Source organism: Oxyura jamaicensis, chromosome 18, assembly GCF_011077185.1.
Source record: "Oxyura jamaicensis isolate SHBP4307 breed ruddy duck chromosome 18, BPBGC_Ojam_1.0, whole genome shotgun sequence".
NCBI classification, from domain to species: domain Eukaryota; kingdom Metazoa; phylum Chordata; class Aves; order Anseriformes; family Anatidae; genus Oxyura; species Oxyura jamaicensis.
In genome coordinates, this window is record NC_048910.1 from 5,076,025 (window position 1) to 5,095,704 (window position 19,680).

General features: G+C 54.9%; 1 protein-coding gene across 2 annotated transcripts in view; it reads left to right on the plus strand.

The window, feature by feature from the left end:
• The first annotated feature begins 5,964 nt into the window (after nt 1–5,964).
• The window catches only part of UBE2O (ubiquitin conjugating enzyme E2 O), a 57,339-nt gene continuing 43,623 nt past the window's right edge, over nt 5,965–19,680 (plus strand). Inside the window, exon 1 of one of the 2 annotated variants that reach the window (XM_035342727.1) lies at nt 5,965–6,461. In XM_035342727.1, coding sequence (XP_035198618.1) covers nt 6,003–6,461 — 459 coding nt within the window. In that variant the 5' untranslated portion in view covers nt 5,965–6,002. Of the gene's footprint in view, nt 6,462–14,126; nt 14,169–19,680 lie in introns of those variants that run through there. The other variant, XM_035342728.1, reaches the window with a different exon arrangement.

Sequence of the window (19,680 nt, forward strand, 5' to 3'; positions counted from 1 at the left end):
AGGAAATGGCTGGTAAGATCAGCAAAAATCATAATTAAAAAAAATGTCGGCCTCATCATTATCTCCAGGAACCAGCTGCGGCTCTGAGAGGAGCGCAGAGCTGCCAGGCGGAGCTGGCCCCGCAGCCCCCGGCCCTGCCAGGGCAGCTCGGGAGATGCTCTGTGTTGTAGCCACGGGCAGAGAGACCTGGGGCTCAGCCCTCACCTCCCCGTTTTAGATCTTTTTTGCATGGAACTGAAACAGAAAGATGCCCCGGCACGTTTCTGCTGTTCAGAAATGGCATTTCAGAGCAACTCCCAGCCTGGAATCAGCCGAGTGGCACAGGGGCTGGGCTGTGGCTGGAGCAGCCGGGCAGGGATGCTGCTTTCTGCCCACCGTGGCAGCAGGGTCAGCCTGCTCCATCCCTCCCTGCTCCCACAGCTGCAGAGGGTCAAAAACAGCACTGAGGGAGAACCACGGCAGCGTGCTGAGATTTACATACTTAGCAGCACTCTCAGCTTCTTCAAAGAGCCCAGTGCTGCTCTTGTCTCTGCAGCAGGCTGCTCGTCAGCAGCCCTCTCGGGGCACTGAGGGAAAGGAGCAGGCAGCTGAGGCTCTGCTCAGCCCCTCTCTGCCAGGGCTTGGCAAGGAAGGGACACAAATGCAGCTCGGGGGCTCCTCAGCCCCATCCTCTGTGCTGCAAATAGCACCGGGTCATCCCAGTGCTCCGGGGATTAAGCTGCTTGGGGTAGCTGCAGCGTTCGTCATCTCTTGGCCTCGAGGGGCCGGTTTGCTGTCGCAGGGAATGGAGGTGGCATCAGGGTCCTCCCCTGGGCGGCGTCATCCCAAACTCCTGTAATTACTCAGCCTCTACGACCAAGCCAAATGCTGCTCAATTCCCCATTTTGCTCCATCCCCTGGCTTAGCCAAAGGGAGCCGTGTACCCAAAAAGGGCCGTGCTTTTCTCCTGGCTTGCACACAAGTGGCATGACACGGACAGCAGCAGGGCTCAGCCCCGCTGCAGGCTCAGCCACGGGCTCTTGTTTTATTCCTCCTCATCCCCTGCCCTCCCACCAGCCGCCCCAGGCAGCAGCACAGATCGGCAACGTGCGAGCGCTCGGCATCGCTGCGGCTCTGCGGCAGGATGGAGCTCTTGGGGCTTGCTCAGTATTCCCGGCACTTGCCAGGCTGGCTGCCTGCTGCTTTTACCCCACGGTGCTCCCTTCTCGCCTTGTCAAGAGCAGTTCAAAATCTCCAGCAGGTGCTGCAAAGCCGGGGTGCCTCCATCCGCTCCACGGGAGCAGGGTACTCATCACGGCTCACATTGTGAACCGACGTGCCTTCAAAATAGCAATGCAGGGCTGCTCTGGACAGGGGCCATGTCCCCGGGCTCTAAATAGACCCTAGAAGGGCTGGTTCTGCCTTGAAATGGGAATCTGCAAATGTGCACATATGTGGATTTCCTCTGGCATGTTCCTTTTGGCTCATCAGTGCAGTCGGTTCCTCTCTGGTGAAGGTGCAGAGCGCTTCCCTCTGCAGTCACAGGAAGCTAGGGGAGGGATGCTGTGTGACAAAGGATTTGGGATCTCTCCGATAGCCAGGGGAAGCAGGATTTGAGCTCTGGCTCTGACCTGCACCTGAGCAACACATGCCTTTGCAGGGCTTGGATATCTCCTTGCTACTCCCCTACATGGGACTTCGAGGAAAGAGTGCAGACAGAGAGGGGAAGGTTTCACCCAAAGCTGCTTGGCCAGGGCAACTTCAGCCTAAAGCAGGGGTGGGACACCCAGCCTGGACCTTTCTTATCCCCTCCCTGAAGCACAGGCACTTGGCAGTGATTAGCCTCGTTTCCTTCTCTCTGCTGGGCTGCAGTAGTTTGTAACTAGGTCATGGACACTCGCAACACAATCCCTGTGACGAAGGAGCACCGAGTCCAGCGCGGGCTCCTCCGGGAGGAGAGGGCTGGGCAGCTGGGAAGGGCTCCAGCAGCTCCTTCGCTCCCACCCCAGACCTCCAGGCATTTTAGGTCCAGCTCTGCCTTTGGGATGCGGTGATGTTGCTGGGTCACCCTGCCTCCTACAGCTCTGCAGGAGCTCCCCTGCCCTTGGCTCAGCACGGAGCTGGTGGGAGCTGCCGTGACCCTGTGGGGATGGATGGGATCCGGCTGCCACGACGGGGAAGCCAAACCCTGCACCCCGCAGCAAGGCTGGGCCTGGATCAGCCCCGTCATGGGACTTGCAAGGTCTTGGTCCCAGCAAAGAGGATGAGGAGGGAGTGGAGGAGGACTGTGACTGCGTAAAGATGTACATAAAGTAGGTGAAGCCACTCGGAGGCCGTTTTTAGCAGGGGTGGGGAGGGCCAGAGGTGCCTGAGCAGGGCAGCACGCGCAAGGAGGAAGGGCAGGGTGGCCATAAGCAGCATGGGGACACAGGGCACTTCCCCGCTCACCCCTAAGGTTCCTCTCACAGGCTTTCCCCTGCCCGCCCAGCCTCAAGCAGATCGCTGGGCTCACCACGGCACCTCCAGGGTCGGGGCACCCACAGCTCCCCTGGGCAGCCTGTTCAGCGCCTCACCACCCTCCTAGTACAGAATTTCTTCCTGCTTTCTTTTTCCTACGTCTGTCCCCTGGCGTGGCTGAGCCACAGCAGCGGTACGCCCCAAGCCTGTCCCTGTGGGAGCACCGGGAGCCATTTCGCGTTCCCCCCGCTCAGCCCCGCAGCACCTCTCCGGGCTGCCTCGGGGGTGCAGAAAAGGGGAAAAAAAATCACCGAAAGGCGGTGACGCCCGCCCAAAGCCCTCTATGGTGCCCTGCAGGCCGGGATTTCCAGCGCAAACCCCAAGGAAGCCTCTCCCGGAGGGAGACCCGGGGCCCGGCCCCGGCAGCGGCCGCGCGGTGGCAGCAGAGCCCCGCTCGCCTCAGCCGGGCCCGCAGCGGGAGCTGGGCCCGGGGCAGGCCGGGGCTGGGCCCGGGGCCCCGAGGGTCAGGGCACACGCTGAAGCGGTCTGGTTCGCCTCAAAGATCACGGCTGTAAAATCCTAAAATCCCAGAATCATTAGGGTTCGAAAAGCCCTCCAAGATCATCTGGTTCAACCACCCCCCTCCCACCGATGTCACCCACTGAACCACGTCCCCAAGCACCAAGTCCAATCTTTCCTTAAACACCTCAGAGTGTTTCTTGGTTTCGTTTGTTTTTTTACAACGTGGTCCGACCAGCTGGGGACCCTCAGCGGGGAGATGGCATTGCCCTGTGGGCACCGGGGGTGCTCCTGTGGGCAGCTGGGGGCTGCGGGGTGCCTGAAGCGCTGGGGTGCCGTGGCAGTGCTGGGTGCTGCGTTCGGGCAAAGGTCCTGCTGGGGCGGCCTCGCCTGGAGCACTGTGCGAGGTCTGGGGCTCCACAATGCCAGAAGGACATAAACTATTAGGGAGTGTCCAAAGGAGGGCAACAAAGATGGTGAAGGAAGCGTCCACACAACAGAAATGGCGAAGGGAGCGTTCACACAGCAAAGATGGGGAAGGGGCTGAGGGGAAGACATGTGAGGAGCGGCTGAGGTCCCTGGGTTTGTTCAGCCCAGACAAGATGCCGATGGGAGGCCTCATGGCGGCCTGCAGCTCCCTCACGAGGGCAGCGGAGGGGCAGGCACTGAGCTCTGCTCTCTGGGGACAGCGACAGGACCCGAGGGGACAGCACGGAGCTGGGACAGGGGAGGGTCAGGGTGGAGGTTAGGGAAAGGTTCTGCACCCAGATGTGGTCGGGCACTGGGACAGGCTCCCCAGGGATGTGGTCACAGAACCGAGCCTGCCAGAGGTCAAGGAGCATTTCGACAACACGCTCAGACACATGGCTTGGTTTTTGGGTGGTCCTGTGTCGAGCCAGGAGGTGGACTCAATGATCCTTATGGATTCCTTCCTCCTCCGGATATTCTGTGATTCTATGAAAGAGATGAGTCCTCCTTCAACACCACTTCCCCAGGAAAGCTCCTCAGAGCCCCAGCTGAGATCAGAGTGCAGCAGCACACCCGGCTCAACTCCTGCTAACGAGCAACCAGCCCTGACTCGTCCCCATTAAAATCCCCCCACTGCGAGCCCGGCTGGTTGTGTAACGTGATTGTTTGCTTGGCTATTTGTGGCTACCTGAAACCCCACTGCTCTTCTTCAGCACATAATTGCTCTGAAGAGGGACAGTTTCCATCTACACACCAGTTTGTGCCCATTACCCGTATCTATATTTTATTAGTGGCTGTTGCGATGTGCTTTAAGGAGATGATGAGAAGCATCACCACCGCGGCTGGACAGAGCTGGGCTTTGAAATCTTCCACGGAGCCATAAGGAGAACATAGCTCTGATTCAAGCGGAGTCAGAGGGCACCTTCTCTCCTCCCAAAGGCCTGATCCTGTTCCCAGAGGGGCAGGCACGGAGGGAAGGAGGCTGGGAGCTGTGCTGCATTCCCCCCAGCAGCGCAGCGGTGTTGGGGCCGTGCAGAGGGTGAAATCCTGAGCCCTGACTTTGTACCCCCCAACTCATCTGCTTTGCAGAGGTCGCTGCCCTGTCTTGGATGTGGATGGAGGTCTGTAGTCCCAAAAGCACATCTGTGTAACCAGCTGCACTCCCACGTTGCACTGAGCAGCTATGTAACCTGTCTTTCCCCAGGGGTGTGCTTCTGTTTCCTCACCTGGTGCTCCCTTTTAGCTCTGTTCTGCTCCCTGTCCCTGGGGTCGCTGCTGAGAAATGCTCCAGCGGGGAGCCACATCACGACGACACCCAGCAGTGAGACCCTCTCAAGAACCATTTATTTCAAACCCCCCTGCAGACAGAGGAGGGAAAATACATTTGAGTCAATGAAATCAAGTCTTTGGCTCATTTACACGCCCTAATGAGGACTTCTAGGAGCCACAAAGAGGAAGACCGTGCCTTGCTGTGAACCGGAGAGCACCTCGCTGCCCTGAGAGCAGCACTCGCAGCCCCACGGGCATGATGTGGAGTGGTTTCTGTGAGACAGGCCTTTATCCTAAGCAACCTCTGCATGTTCTGGGCGGTTTCCCCTAAATTCGTGTGGCAGGATTTTTGGTTTCTTTCTTTCCCTGATCCCTCTCTCGGGGGCAGCACAAGTGCAGGGTGTTGGGGCATGGCCTGGGGTTCACTTGCTCCCCCAGTACTTGTGCTGCTCCTGGCTGACGCTGCCACGGTGTGCTCGCCCCATGCAGACGGGTGGATACCGGCCTCTCCCAGTGACCTGGGCCTCCTCTGGGAGGCCGGGGGAGAAGCTGCAGCCTGGGAGGTGCCTGCGGGGTTGGTATCACTTCACGGCACAACTCAGAGACCTTCATCTGCGTTGCGGTGCCCAGGCTGTTTGCAAAGCAAGGCCCATCCAACTGCCCCAGGAACGAAGGCCGCCTCAGCCTCCACCTCTGCTGAGGCCCTGGCTTCTCTCCCAGCCTTGGCCAGGCCTCCTCCTCTTACAGAATCCCAGACTTTTTAGGGTTGGAGGAACCCTCCAAGACCACCTGGTCCAACCACCCCCTACCACCACCGGCACCCGCTGAACCACGTCCCCAAGCACCGCGTCCAGCCTCTCCGTGAACACCCCCAGGGACGGTGCCTCCGCCACCCCCTTGGACAACCCATCCCAGCACCGGACCGCCCTTTCCGAGCAGAAATGTCTCCCCAGTCCCACCCCGACCCCCCCGGCACAACCCGAGGCCATCGCCCATAGGGGCCACGTCCCCCAGGCCTCCTCCTTCTCCCTTCCCCTCCCTCCCCGAGATGGGCGTGGCCACGCGAAGGGGGGCGTGGCATGACGCCACCAATGGGCGTGCCCAGAGGCCGTGCCGTGACGTAACCACATGGCAGGGGGCGTGTCCAAGCGGCGGCGGTGGCGGCGGCGGCGGGGGAAGGGGGCGGGGCTTGCGGCCGCGCTAAGCCCCGCCCCCCGCCGTTACCCGCGCGCGCGCCCCGCCCCGGCCCGCCCCTCCCCTCCCCCAGCCTCCGCCGCCGGCCGCGCGCTTCTCCCGCTCTGCCCGGCGCCATGGCGGAGCTGCCCGCACCGCCCGCACCGGGGGGCCCGATCCCGCCGGCCCCGGTCCCAGCCGCGTCCCCGGGGGTCCCGGTCCCGGTTCCTTCGGTCCCCGCGGCGCCCCCGCCGGGAGGTTCGCAGCGCCTCCTCTTCTCGCACGACCTGGTGTCGGGCCGGTACCGGGGCTCGGTGCGCTTCGGCCTGGTGCGCCTGATCCACGGCGAGGATTCGGACTCGGAGGAGGAGGAGGCGGCGGGGGGAGGAGGAGGAGGAGGAGGCGGAGGAGGCCGGGGCGGCGGAGGAGGAGGTGGAGGCGGAGGCGGCGGAGGAGCCGCCAGCTCCGGTGGCTCCGAATCGGGCGGCCCCGGGGCGGGAGGCACGGAGGAAGGCCGGGCCTCCCCGCTGCGGCGGGGCTACGTGCGGGTGCAGTGGTACCCAGAGGGCATCAAGCAGCACGTCAAGGAGACCAAGGTAACCGGCGGCGGGGCCGCACCGACCGGCCTCGTGTCCCCCACCACCCCCCAAACCCTCCGCCGTGGAGGCCCGGGCCTCGCGAGGCTGCCGCCCGGCCTCGCCCCATTGCCTCCTTTTCTCCCAGGACCGGGAGGCTGCGGGTTTGCCGTGGTGATCCCCCTGCCACCATCATCATCATCACCGCCACCACCCCGAGGGGTCGGTGGAGGCTGCCCGCCGCCATCCGAGCGGCCAAGGTTGGCCCGCGGCCTCTGGAGGCTGAGGGAGGCTCGTCCTCCGCCACCCAAGGGCCTCAAAGCCCTGGGGGTTCGGCCTTCCCCAGAGGAGGCCTCATCTCGGGGCTGGCTGAGCTCTCACACCGGGGTGGTTTGTGCTGCTCCGTGGTGGCACCGAGCTCGCGGAGCGCTGCCGGCGACGTGGCCTCTTCGTCGAGGACGGTGGCACCGGAGGTCGGAGGCACCACGGCCTCTATTAGGGCAGCCAGCAGCGAGACGGGCGGCCCGGCAAGCCGACGGCCCCGGTGGCAGGCAGCTCGTGGTACGGGATCCGTGCTAGCGTTGGGCACGGTTGGCGAGCCCACCGCCATCCCACGACCTCCCGCTCGCCTCCGCGGGGCGCGAGGGAGGCCGGGATGGGCGCAGTGCCCGGGGTGAGGCTGGCCGGGGGGCTTCCAGCAGGCTGCCTGGCGGCACGGAGACAAAAGAGAGAGAGGGGGCACTGCGATACAGCACAAAGGGGCCGGCGAGCCATGGGCGTTGCGCTGAGCGCAGCAGAAGGCCAGCGCTGCCCTCGCCGGGGGGGTGCCACACCGGGGGGCATCGGGAGCCGGGGGGTCCTGGCATGCGGGTGGCTTTGCCACCCCGAAATCATCACGGCGAGGTGTCGAGGTGATGCCACAGGGGGAAGCGGGGAAGGAAGGTGTGTTGTGGTCCTGCAGAGAGCGGTGGGATTGCGAGTGCTGGCAGGATGAGCTATATTTAGGGGATAGTGTCATTGGGCACGTGACCAGCTGGAGATAAGGAAAACGAAAACGGGCGTTAAGGGGGGATGCTTGCACACCGTGTATTTCTACCTTTAAAAAAAAAACAAGCCTTCTTTCTCTAAAGAAACCACAATTCAATCACTGCAGCCTTAAATAAGGCTCGGTATGCTGTTGCAGCAAAAATCAGTCCGAAGCTGAATGTGTTTTTCAGCATCTAAGTAGGGCTGCCTTGGTTTGGGTGAATAAACCCAGATTTAGGAATTGTTCCTGGATTCCTAAATTCAGATCTGTTAATTCTGACTTTGGGCACTTGGTACCCTGTGCAGCGCTAGAAAAAAATAGGCCGGGGATGACCAGAAGTCAAAGACAGTTACATAAATAAAGGGTTTTCCTTTTTCTTCCCTTTCCCTGGTCCTTCTCTGGTGTCAGCATCTTCACCACGCAGGCAGTGGGCCCTGGGGAGAAGTTCCCTGAGAGCCTGAGGCTTTCAGGTGCGCTTACCGCATCCATTTTCCCATTTGAAAAGCTGCCCACCGAGACTGAGAAGCATTTTGTGCAGCCTGCGCTGCAGTTTGGGCTTACCGAAACCAAAGCTGGTGCTGTTGGGAACACCTCGGAACAAACCTCGGGCACCAAGTGGGTGCCGTGGGGCTGAAGCTTGCTGGGCGCTGGTGCCAGCCCTCACCTGCAGCTACGTCTCTGGGCCGGGGCTCTGACTCTCTAGCATCTCTTCCGATGTGTTACTTGACGTCTCTAGAAGCGGTAACCAGTCCCACAGCAGCTACACGATGGGTTTGGGAGGGCGTTTGTTGCACTTCTTGGGAGGTCCCGTTTGTTTCCCTGCAGTGGGCAGAGGATAAAGGTAAATCCTGCGTCCAAGGCCCTTCCTGGCCCATCGTGTGCTCTGGTGTGCCCGGTCGGTGCGTGCCGAGGGCTGGGTGCCTCTGTCGGCTCTCGAGCACCTGCAGATCCACAGACCTTGCTGCGTGTGTCGGTCAGGGCACGTGTTGTACCCGCCGAAGGGGAGAAATAAAGGCGCTGCAGATTTCGAGGAGAGCCAAACAGCACCTTCTGCTCCTAGTGCAAAGGTCAACAGCAGCGTTCTGTACCCCAGCTGGGTCACAACTGGAGAGCTTCCCCGTGTTTTCTTTAAAGTTGGGGGGTAGGCGTGTTTTCTGTTTATTTTTTTTCAGCCAGGGAATATGTAAATAATGATTTTTACTGTTGCTCCTAGAAGTTCAATGCTTACTTTTGTTCTTTCCCATTGGAAGCGGTAGGCAGGCTGCCACTTGACCACAAGCACACAATTACTGATGTTAATAAGTAATAGAAACTTTCTCTTGAAATAGAGCTGACATTTGGTAGGAAGGCCCACCAGCTCTTCCAGCCGAATTCGTAGTTTATTTGAGCTCATTCCTGCCTTGATAGCTGTTCCCAGTATCCCGACATTCATGTGAATAAAAGAAAAGCTGGGATTTTTTATCCTGGGTGTCTGTGCTCCTTTCCTGCCTTCCATGAGCACGTTCCCAACTGAGAACACCGGGAAGGAATTGCTGCCAAATAACGTCAAACACAGCCCTGGAAGGAGGAAGCTTCCCTTTGCAGACAGGTTTGCCAACCGTGTCTTGTTGGACCCCGGTGCTGTCGTGCAACCAGCAGCTCCTCCAACCTGCTGGAACCCCCCGCTTGTCCTCATGCTGCTGTTGGAAGGCTTGGTGCAGAAATCCTGAAGGTATTGGGCATGGGTGCAGGCACTTGGTGCTTGCTCTAACAAATTGGCAGGGAATTAGACGCAGCTGAATTTTAATGTCAGGGTTCTCAGCCGTAGGTTGGTATCCCTGCTGCATGCTTGAGCTGCCTTTGGGAAGTTCACAAAAATTCTCAATTCTGTTAGGTGTTAGTGGGGCTCGTGGGGTGCCTTGGGACGCTGCTGCCCTTCCTCCTCCTGCCTCTCACCTGGAAGCCTCGGAGTTTTCCACCGCCTTTAATCGCCGCGGCGCTTGTGCAAGGCTGATAGCCCTCTTCTGCGGACGGGGGAAGTGGAAAGTGCAGGTGTTGTGTTTCAGCACCTTATCTAGAGGCCTTCAGCTGGCCAGCCCGCTGAATTCCTGCCTTGTGCTCCTCCGTCTGCCTCGGGGAATGAATGCTTGTGCTAGCGTCTTGGCGTGATGCTGTATCACTTGTATTGCTTGTGGGAGGCTGCCTGTAGGGACCCAGGACCTTGTTGGGAAAGCTCTTTGGGAAGTTTTTAGCCTCTTGTTTTGTAAGGTCCAGAATGCCTCTTGGTTCAGATGTCTCTCTTAATCCATTCAGCTTTGCTTTGGGAACGGATTCGTGCTATCAGGGCTCCTCAGACACAGCCCAGTGGCTGATCAGCTTGTTAGCTGGAAGTTGGCTGAAGTTATCTCCATGAGTTTCTGTGAATTCAGCTCTGCTTCATCCCACACAGCCCTCCCGTTCCTTCCCACCCTTCACTGCCGTAACTTCTTGACCTCAAATATTGAGTCATGAACGTAAGCTCGCAGGAGAGTTTTCTGAAGACATTATTCCTACAGAATTTCAATATTTTCATGAATATTTTATTTGCTGTCTGAATCCTGTCATATAGTCATTATGACCTAAACTTGCAAGTTGTGATTTCAGTGTGTTTGTACAACAGGAGAGGGAAATATTTCTGTTTACTGGAGGTCTGCATGTCCGTCCCTTGCAGCCGCTGCCAGCCCGTTAGCACGGGCTCTTTGGGCATTAATCCTCGCTAGTGATTGTGTGCTACCAGCTTGAGACCAAGGGATGAAAACACAGCCTTAAAAATCTTCCATCTTCAAACCTGGCCAGTGCTTTCGCTGTCTGAAGTACAGCAGTGCAGAGTATTTAAATTCCAGCGGGTGGAGAGGGATGGCCTGGGTACAGCTGCTTCTCTGGAGCCAGGAATAAATGCTGGTCACAGTGCAGAACTGTGCAAATTCAACGCCCATAAGCTAATAATGATACTTTTTTATTGCACGAGGAAGCTGTGTCTAACCCTCTTCTTGCATCTGACATTTCGGTTAGTCTCCCAGGGGGGTGCTTTGAAACCACCTGATCGGCACGGCCGTTAGAGGCAGGAGCAGAGAAAAAGCATACTGGAATTTGTGTGGTTCTGTGTAAAACGGTCACTTCAGCGGGTATCGTTTCTGCCCCGTGAGCACTCGTTGCAAGGTAACGTGCCCTTGAGTTGATTCCTGTTCTGCCATGATTTGTTGGACGCTTGCAATATGGATTTGGGGATCATCGTAACGATTTTACTACAGAAATGGCCTCCTGTACACCGCGTGGCGTGGAAACCTCCCGAGTACTAGACGTTATACCCTGTTACTACTGTCTGGGGAGATATTTTGTGTACAGTGTGTGAGGTGAATTGATAATTCGGGAGTGTGAGTGGCCACCTGGGCTAAGCAATTAATTAGACTTGTTCCAAACCCAGTCAGGAGTGTTATTTTTAAAATGGACAAAACCTCACTGAGCAAGCAGTTTTGTGGCTCGCTCCTGCTTCCAAGGTGCACTCGCTTGCGATGTGCTGGTGTAGCTAAAAGGAAAGCGGGGGGGGGGGGTGTGTGGAGAAAGGCAGCTAAATTAGTAATGCTCTTAGGACTGGTAAACAAACTAATGTGCACTAAAAGCTTTGGAAGGGATCAATCAAAGCCCACGACAGGCTTTGAAATACCTGCGTAAATGAGGCATTTTGCTGCCACTTTCTCATAAAGTTTCTCCTTCACTTGCACTGTGCAGCTCCGAAACAGGCTTCTGTTTTAGGCTTTAAACAATTGTGTAAAGTTACTTTTTTTTTGGCTACGATTCTCCCCTGAAGTTAAATGGCAGAAGCTTTGACAGGTGCTTTTTGGGGCAAGGCCTTGCTTCTGCCAGCTGTCCTCAGTTCTCTCTTCAGCCACAATTTGTCATGTTCAGCATCTGTGTTGGTGCAGGGAAATCACCAGCGTTTGTGAGGCTCAGAGCCTTAATTACTTGTGGGATTTCAAAGGCTTCCGAGGTGATGACACCTTCCTAAATGCTCCACAAGAAGAACCTGCCTCGTTGCTTCCACTCCTCTCCTACCTCTCACCCTGTGCTGGGGTTTTACCCAAATGGGTCAGCGCAAGCCTAGAAACCGATCCTTCGGCCTGAAACTTCTGCACTTGCTTTTGATGTCAGTAAGGCCGAGAACTGAGAGGTGAGATGGTGACTTGGGTTTCGTTCCTTTGACTTTGTGCTCTGGAGCACTTGACACGTAGCTCAGTTCAGCTCTGCCTTGTACCGCTGCTGTGTCCCCTCCTGGGGCCTTCAGGCCTGGGGTAAAGTAGGAGAATGTTGTCTTCCTACAGATTAGTTTGTGTTCTGGGACACTTCATGGTAACATTTGAGCTCTTTTCCATTTGCTGTTAGGCTGCTAAACGTGCATGTGTTTGTGTCTGAAACCAAAATTTGTGAAGTTACCAGCAAAAAGCCAGTTTTTCCTACAAGCAAAGTCCTTGGGCTGACTGGGTGGTGGCTCTGCCCTCAGGTTTTGGTAGGCATTTTGATTTCTGGATGTTAGGTGGTTTTGGGAAGGGACAGGTAGACTGTGTGAGAGGTGGAAAGGTAGGGGGTAAAACATCAAACACTACAAAAAAATGGGGGCTTGGTGTTTGGGGGGGTCACAGATCAGCCGTGGTGCTGTCTGGGGGGCCTGAGGGGCATCCCACAGCCCCCGGCTGCCTCGTCGTACCCTGGGTTCATGCAATTCATTTTTCTTGATTGGCCCCTAATATTTTAGGGTCATTCCTGCCTCCTTCATGGATTTGCCTGGGCACAGGGCAAGCAGAATTACGGTCTGGTTGCTGCCGGGTGCCCTGCTCCAGCCTTTGGGAAGAGGCCTGAGTGGAAACCGAAACCTTGCTTGGCCAAAATCGTCAGAGCACGGTGTAGGGGAGCAGAAATGCGTTTGGTGATGGTGTGTGCGGGTTTGGGTACCTGCATGTTGGCTATGTGCCTTGTTCGTCCATCTCTGTTCAGGTTGGAGTTGCTCTAGAAAAGCCCCGTGACGTGGAGGGGTTGCGGTGCGGTTTGGTTCAGGTTTGGGGGGAAATATTTAAGTTTTTGGTGCACCGTGTCTCTGCTCATCTGCTGGTCTAAATTTCACCAAGAGAGCAGCTGGAGGGCTATGGAAATGACTCCTAGAGCACCATCTTTTGGGGACTCAATTTTTTTTTGTTTTGTTTTTTTTTTTTTTTGTTTTTACGGGTGGGAGTTAATTTGAAACGAGGAAAGAGTCTGCTGGGCTCGTGCTTGCGGTACCACTTGGGAGCCTCTGGTTACAGTCTGGAGTTGAAGGGAAGCGAGGTAGCCGTGCCCTCGCTCCATTAAGCAGCGTTCATTTTGCAGCATAAAATCGCAGCAGCGGTGCGGGATTCAGCAGGCACCCGGCACGTCCCTCCAGCTGCCTGCAGAGCTGCTCTGCCTAGGGAGAGGTGCGGAGGCTGGCAGGCAAAAGGGCTATTTAATCTGAAAGGATGTGGAGCTTAAGGCTTTTAACTGTGCTTCCCAGCCCAAAGCTGGGGCTTCCTCGCGCATCCCTCCTGCTGGAGTGACTGGTGGCGTTTCATCTGTCAGCAGACGTCGAGCCTTCTGCCTGAAGTGAAACACAGTAATACCGGCAGAGCTGGAATTAGTTTCATCACAGCTCGTTTATCTTTTTTTTTTTTTTTACCTACTTTAGAAAGGATGTAACTTCTTCACGAATAAAGGAATTTTGCATATGAATCATTTTTGTTTTAAGAAACAGTGCTGCTTCTCTACTGATAAGGATACTTAGCAAGTAAGTAGGACTTTCATCTTCAAAGCATTTTCTGGCGCTGATGTGGCAGTGCCTCTTCGGCTGTGCCTGGGGCAGGTGCCAGAAACTTTCCCCACAGGTGCCCACAAACAAGACAGCCCGAAGTAGTGCAAGGCCACCAGCTGCGTTTTCTTGGTGCAGTGCTCCTCATTTTCTCCATTTGACCCTTTCTGAGCAGGGCAGGAAATGGTGAGCTGTCTGCATGGTGGAAAAATGTTTGATGTTCCTCGGTGCACTTATAGCTGGGGACTTATGTCCAGATAAATTACCCTCACCCGAACCATAACACATTGATTATTCTGTGTTTGGTAAAAAAAAGGGGGCTTGGAAACTAGATGGCATAATGGATCTCTTGGTACTGAGGGGCTCAGACTTGACTTGTTCCCTTGCATGAGTAAACTGGTGAGTAACCTAGCATTTTTAGAGTTAATTTGGGTATGAATCTTGTAAGCTGGGAGAATTTTTGCAAGGCCGGGTTAGAAAGATATGTAGGCAGTAAATAACATCCTAGATCTTAGTCCTTGGTAAAATTGTTGGCAACAGCTACACAGAAACAACTGGAGCTTGAGTAGCTCCGGAGCTTGAGTAGCTTCATGCTCTGCTTCCTCCGACTTTACTCCACAGTTGCTCTACGCCAGCTCCTCCTGCTATATACCTCCTGCTCAGGAGGAGCCGGGCATTTCAGGAGCTGCCCTGCTCGCTGCTGGGCTGTTCCCCCCAGAACTTGGCTTTTCAGAACTGGAGGTGAGTGTACAGCAGGATATTTCTGCTCAGAAGTGATCAGATTTCCAGGAGGGCCCTGTGCTGGAATTGTCCTTTGGCTTTGCTCTTCGGGCTGCTTTTGAACATGAAAGTTGTTTTTTTTCCTTGGAAGGTAGGTTACGCATCCAATCCAAGTGAATAATTCTCATGGCTGTTGCAAGAAGCATGCATGCTTCTGTTCAGCGTCTGAGTCCAAGTTTCTTGAAACAGCGTTAGTGTTGAGACAAACTAGCCACATTTTCTAAATTTAGAGTTACTACATGGTTGTGTAACTGGCTGTAAGCGAACCAGCTCTTCACATTTATTGTTTTGTCCTTAACTTGAGCGATTTCTGTCAAATCCTTTTCTGTCCTTGTGCCACAGGAAGCCTGCGGGGTCCAGGTTAGAGAAGCTGCTTTGGCTTCCCGTGCTGAAGTACAATCTCAGTGAGTTCAGATTAAAGCAGAAAAGGGGAGCTGGGGAGAGGAAAGGGAGGACTCTCTGTCCTTCCTGGAAATCTCTGGGTTTTGTTGTTTTTTAGAGTCTGCAGATGTGGATGATTCATTTGCTTCCTGTAAGAGGCAGGCTGAGGAGTGTTCGGGTGTGTTCCAAGGAGCTTGGGAAGCTCTTCCTAATGAGGTGTAGTAGTATATAATGTTCCTTCCTTGAAGTGTATTTAATGCGGCATGTGATTGATGAACATAGACCCGAATTATTCTCGCTGTGGAAGGTTTCTGAACTGGAACAAGCTTCACAGGATGAAGCAAGTTCCTAGACTGCACATAGATGCTGTATATTCCTGAAATGCAGGGAAGGAGAGCACCGTGCAGAATTACACAGCAGCAAAAGTGACACGGGAGGAAATGCCAGAACCAGGTACCTGGGTTCAGAGATTAAAAATAAATAATAATAATAAAAAAAAACTAAAATGTCGTCTTGCTACGTTAGTTGATGATTTATCTTAACGTGCCAGTGTTTTGAGGTCTCACACTCCAGATCTGACTGTCACTTTTTTTGTGTAGAGGTGTTACTGGCTCAGTGACTGCCGTTTCACCCAGAACATCAGAGCAGCGTGGTGTGGCTGAGCTGGCTTGTTTGCCCTTTTGACTCTCAGGCTAGAAACTTCCTCCATTTAGTTCTGTGCAGCGCTGGGGATTTTGCTGGTACACGACAGAGAAATGGCTCGTTTGGTGCACAGGCTGAACCTGCCCTGTGATGACAAAGCAAAGTGCTAAGTGCAGGGTGACTTTCCTGTAACAAAACTCGTGCCAAACAAGCGCTCCCTGTGATTACGTGGGTGCTGGCGAGGGCAGCCCGAGCCCGTGCCCTGCTGTCGTGGGCTGCAGCAGCCCGGTTGTGTCTGAAGGCCTGCCATAAAGAAAGCTACCGGGCTGCTTTGGTCTCTGCAATCAGAAGCTGTCCCAAATCTGGATGAGATTTGTAATTTCTACCAGAAAAGCACAAGCAGTTTGCACCCACCTCTTCTTACAGGAAGCAAACCTGGCTCCCAAGTAGCTTCTTGCCTTTATAAACATGCTGTTAGGTGGTGAGGCACGGTCATTGTCTCCTCACCCTCACTGTCTATCGCTGCCTTGCAAGAGGGGCTCTATCCCTGCTCACCCTGCAGCCCATGTTTGCTCGCCCAGGGCTTTCTTGCTCAGAATTGTCCCTGGCTGCCTTGATCAGCCTCAGGGACCTCGTTGGGTGACATTAACAGTTCTTTCCAGAGGCTGCTTTTATCTAAGGCCACATGTCAGATGAAAACTTAACACTTTCCACATCGAGCACTCTTTGTATTTCACAAGAGCATTATGTGATCAGCTCTCATATTCCTTGTTTTATTAGGCATCTTAGAGGGGGATGAATAATTTACAGGAACTGAGTATCACAAATACTGTAAGTGATGTGGTCACCATAATGCAGATATAAAATCTTTAATTGTAGGAGCTTTTTTTTTATTTTCCCAGTGTTGACAGTGGAGCTTTGGAAGAAATCCAGACCTGGCTTCCTCTTAATCGTGCTGTGGCTGTGTATTTTTTTCTGTGCTCAGTACCGTGATTTAGTACCAGGCTGTCGCCTGGTGATGCTGGTTACCATTTAAAATCTATTTGCTCTTGCACGATGATGAAAATAATCGAGAGTTGAATTAGGTCTTACAGTGACTGTGGCACGAGTGTTGGTGTTGCTTTGGCTTCTTTTGGTTTTGCCCCTTGCAGCTTCTCCCTTTTCAGACCAGGGTAGTCCTTCTGATCAGCGTATGTGCAACCGTGCAGGCCGGCCAGTTTTGTAGGGAGAATGCTCTTATCACAGCTCCCAGAGCTGGCATTCTGGCTGCAAAGTGAGTGCTCAAAAGCAATCTTTTTCTTAGCGTCTGTGGAGATGGCTGGGAACCGCTGGTGAGCCCTCGGAGGGGGTTTGACAAGCTGTATTTAACCTCCTGGGCTGCAGTCTGTGGGGTAAACTGGTCTCATCACGCAGCCTGCTTCTCCTAGGCGGTGTTGTGTGTCTGTGACTGCCCATGGTGACTCTGTCGTGAGCCTTAACTTTCTCGTGGGGTAGCTTAATTTGAGTTTTCCTTCATCTCTTCTGATCTGGCATTGATAAGTGTTCACTGTCAGGAGCGCTGTGAGGAGAAACCCTCAAGGGACTGAAAAGATGCCTGTTAAACGTGGTGGCTGCAGGGCAGGTCCCTGTCGCTGCTTCTCTAAGCTAAGGTAAGCGTGGGGCGGGGGGGAACGAAGGAACAAACTCCCTTACTTGCCAAACTCAGGTCTTGCCGAGCACCTCGTCCCGTTTGGGCTGGTAAGTCCCTTTCCAAAAGCATTTGCAGACCATCTTAGAACTCGGCCCTGCAGCCCGTGTCTGCATCTCTCTGGGGTCTGAAAGCATCCCCTTGCGTGATGATGGTGGTGAGCTGCGAGCTCCAGCAGCTGCAGAGCCCGTGCTGCTTGCTGGGGGGAGCAGCCCATGAAGTCCTCGTGGGACGCCGTTTGCTCTCAGCGCTGCTGTCTCAGCCCCGGAGCGGTTCTGCGCAGGGTGCCTGCCTGCGATCTGCTTGGATGGAGCCTTAAAACAAAAGAGCAAGAAGTAGACGCAGAGCAAAGCTCAGAGCATCCTTGTCCAGCCAGTGTGTACTACTGAGCATGGTAGAAAAGAGTTGAAATTGCAGTTTTCTCCCTGCTTTGACAGCAGCAGACCCGTCCGATGCTGGCACCAGCTGGCAGGGCACCTGCTTGCCCCCTCTTTTTGCCAGTTTTATCAGAAAAATACCCAAATGTGCTCAAAATGCTTCATTACGTGTGACCTGCTAGCCTGGCAGTGCCGCATCTGAACTGCGGGGTGACGTTGAGCTTGGGTTTTAGCTTTTCCCACTAATTTAAGCCAGAAGGGCTTTTTTTTTTTTTTTTCTCCACCCAGTTGCTGTAGGGAATTTGAAGCGAAGTCGCTGGGATTATCTGCGTTCTGAGGAAGAGCAAAACAAAGCATGTTTATGATGTTCCCGCGTGAAACCGAGGTCCCAGGAGGAACGCTGCAAGGCTGGCAGTGCTGCGTGCGGGGCTGGTGCTGCTGCTCCTAGCGTAGCCTCCTCTAAACGCTGGCCCTGAGCTTATTTTAGGCTTGCGAGCATAGAAGGCACCTGTCCCGTTCGGCTGGGCTGTGGCTGAGCAAAGTGGCAAACGTACGCGGGAGACCAGGAAAAGGAAGAACTTCTCATCAGGACACCGTGCAGCCTGCGATCTGAACCCAGCCCTCGGTGATGGGTGAAATTCCCCCTCTCCACACCTGCCTGGCCATAGACGCCTGTTTGGGCAGGGGCTGCTGAGATGCCACTTGGGTGAAATCTGGGCGATGTGTTGAGGACGTACAGCTTAGAACTTAGCCCACCCCGCTCCCCCACCGAAGTGACTTGGTTTCAGGAAACTGCTTTTTCAGCTCCCTCTTTTTGTGCACATCGCAAGGGTTTGGGTTTTTTTTTTTTCCCCACAATTATGAAAAGGAGCGTTGTTCGAGAGCCCAGCCTGGTGGTAATAACATCTAGCAATATGGGCTTTGGTGCAGTGCTCGAGTATCGTTCACAATTCTCCTTTGATAATTGTCCTCTGACAGAGCTTGCTGAGATATTCCCCATCGCCTGCCTGCTCCGCGACGTGGGAGCAGCTGCCGAGGGTTCTGCAGAAGGAGAGCCGCGGCTTGCTGGGAGCGTTGCCTGAACCCTGTGGTGCGTGTGGTAGGGGAAAAGCAAGATTCAACTGCAAATGTGACTTTTATCGTGATTTATTTCTGAGATGAACTCGGCCCGTCTTGAGAGAAGCAGCTTCTTGTGAACCTTCATCAGCATCGTGTTAAAGCTGCTCCATCGGAACCACCTGGGTGACGATATCTGGGACTTCTCGGTCGTAGGCTGTGAATTTTCAGCCAGCTTCTGGTCTTTGGTCTGCTCTTGTTCAGAGGTGCACGGCACTTGAGTGCTTTAATGCTTTATCACCAAGGTGCTCAGAGGCTTCAGTGGCTGGATGGAGATTTCACCTGTGCCTCTTGGCAGCCTCCTCGCCGCTTCGTTAGGCGACCTAGTAAGGTAGGGGTACAAATCTCGGCATTTCCAAAGCCTGCTGCATCTCTGAAAATCCTTACAAGCCATCCTCCGCCTTGTCCTGCTCGTCGGGGAGTCTTGGTGCTGACACCTGGACGTGATGTGATAGTGAGGACAATGGAATCGTGGCAGAAAAAGGTTCTGGAACGCGGCGGCCGAGGCAGGAGGGCCAGGCATGGACAGCGAGTGCCACCCTGCTGCGTAGAGGGCTTCTCCTAAGCTCCTTTTTCCCGTTACCATCTCAGCCTAGCCTGTCAATAACCTGAGAGCTAGGAAGAACTCGGGGGCTGCAGCAACATGTATGTTTTTTCCGTAAGGGACGTAAAGCAGGTAAGAATGTTGTTGGGGGCTGCCCGCCGAGGGCACGGACGGCAGGGCGGTAAGGCTTGGAGCTGCCTTAAAGTTGTTTTGCCTGGGAAAGGTGGCTTTGGGGTTCTTCGGGGGCTGAAGGTGCAGATTTGAGATGGTTGGTTGTGATCCTGCTCACAGTTCGCTGATTATTGCCGTACTTCAACACAAGCTGTCCACCAGCACAAGCCCTGCGGACAGGATGGGCTCAGAGCTTGGGGGTGTGCCCGTATTTCTCCCAAGAACCAGCCAGTTTGTGTCCCTGCTGGTCGGGCGTGGGAAGGGGATGCCCTTCTTGCTGCCCTTCTTCTATTTTCAGATGAAATAGAGACGTTGGCTTACGTTTTCTGTAAAATCTGGAGTTGAACTCTGCTTCTCCCCAGGTAAATGCTCAGCTCTTTGTATTTTTCAGTGATTGTGGACAGCGGCCTTATCTTGTTTGAATATGCAAACGCAGAATTAAAGAGATGAGAGCGGTTCACAGCGTGGTTGCTGTACGCAGTGGCCGCTGAGGATGCCCCATACCACGGCCTCTTCTGGAGGGGTTTTCGGTGAGATTTGTCCTGTTGTTCAGGGACTGGTGGCCGTGTGAGCTGAACCCTCTGGAAAACCCCCCTGTCCTCCTCCTGTCCGCAGCGGAGGAGTACGGTGGGAGCGGGAGCTGCGTGGTCGCTTCACAGCCAGGAATCTTTGCTCGATTCCCAGC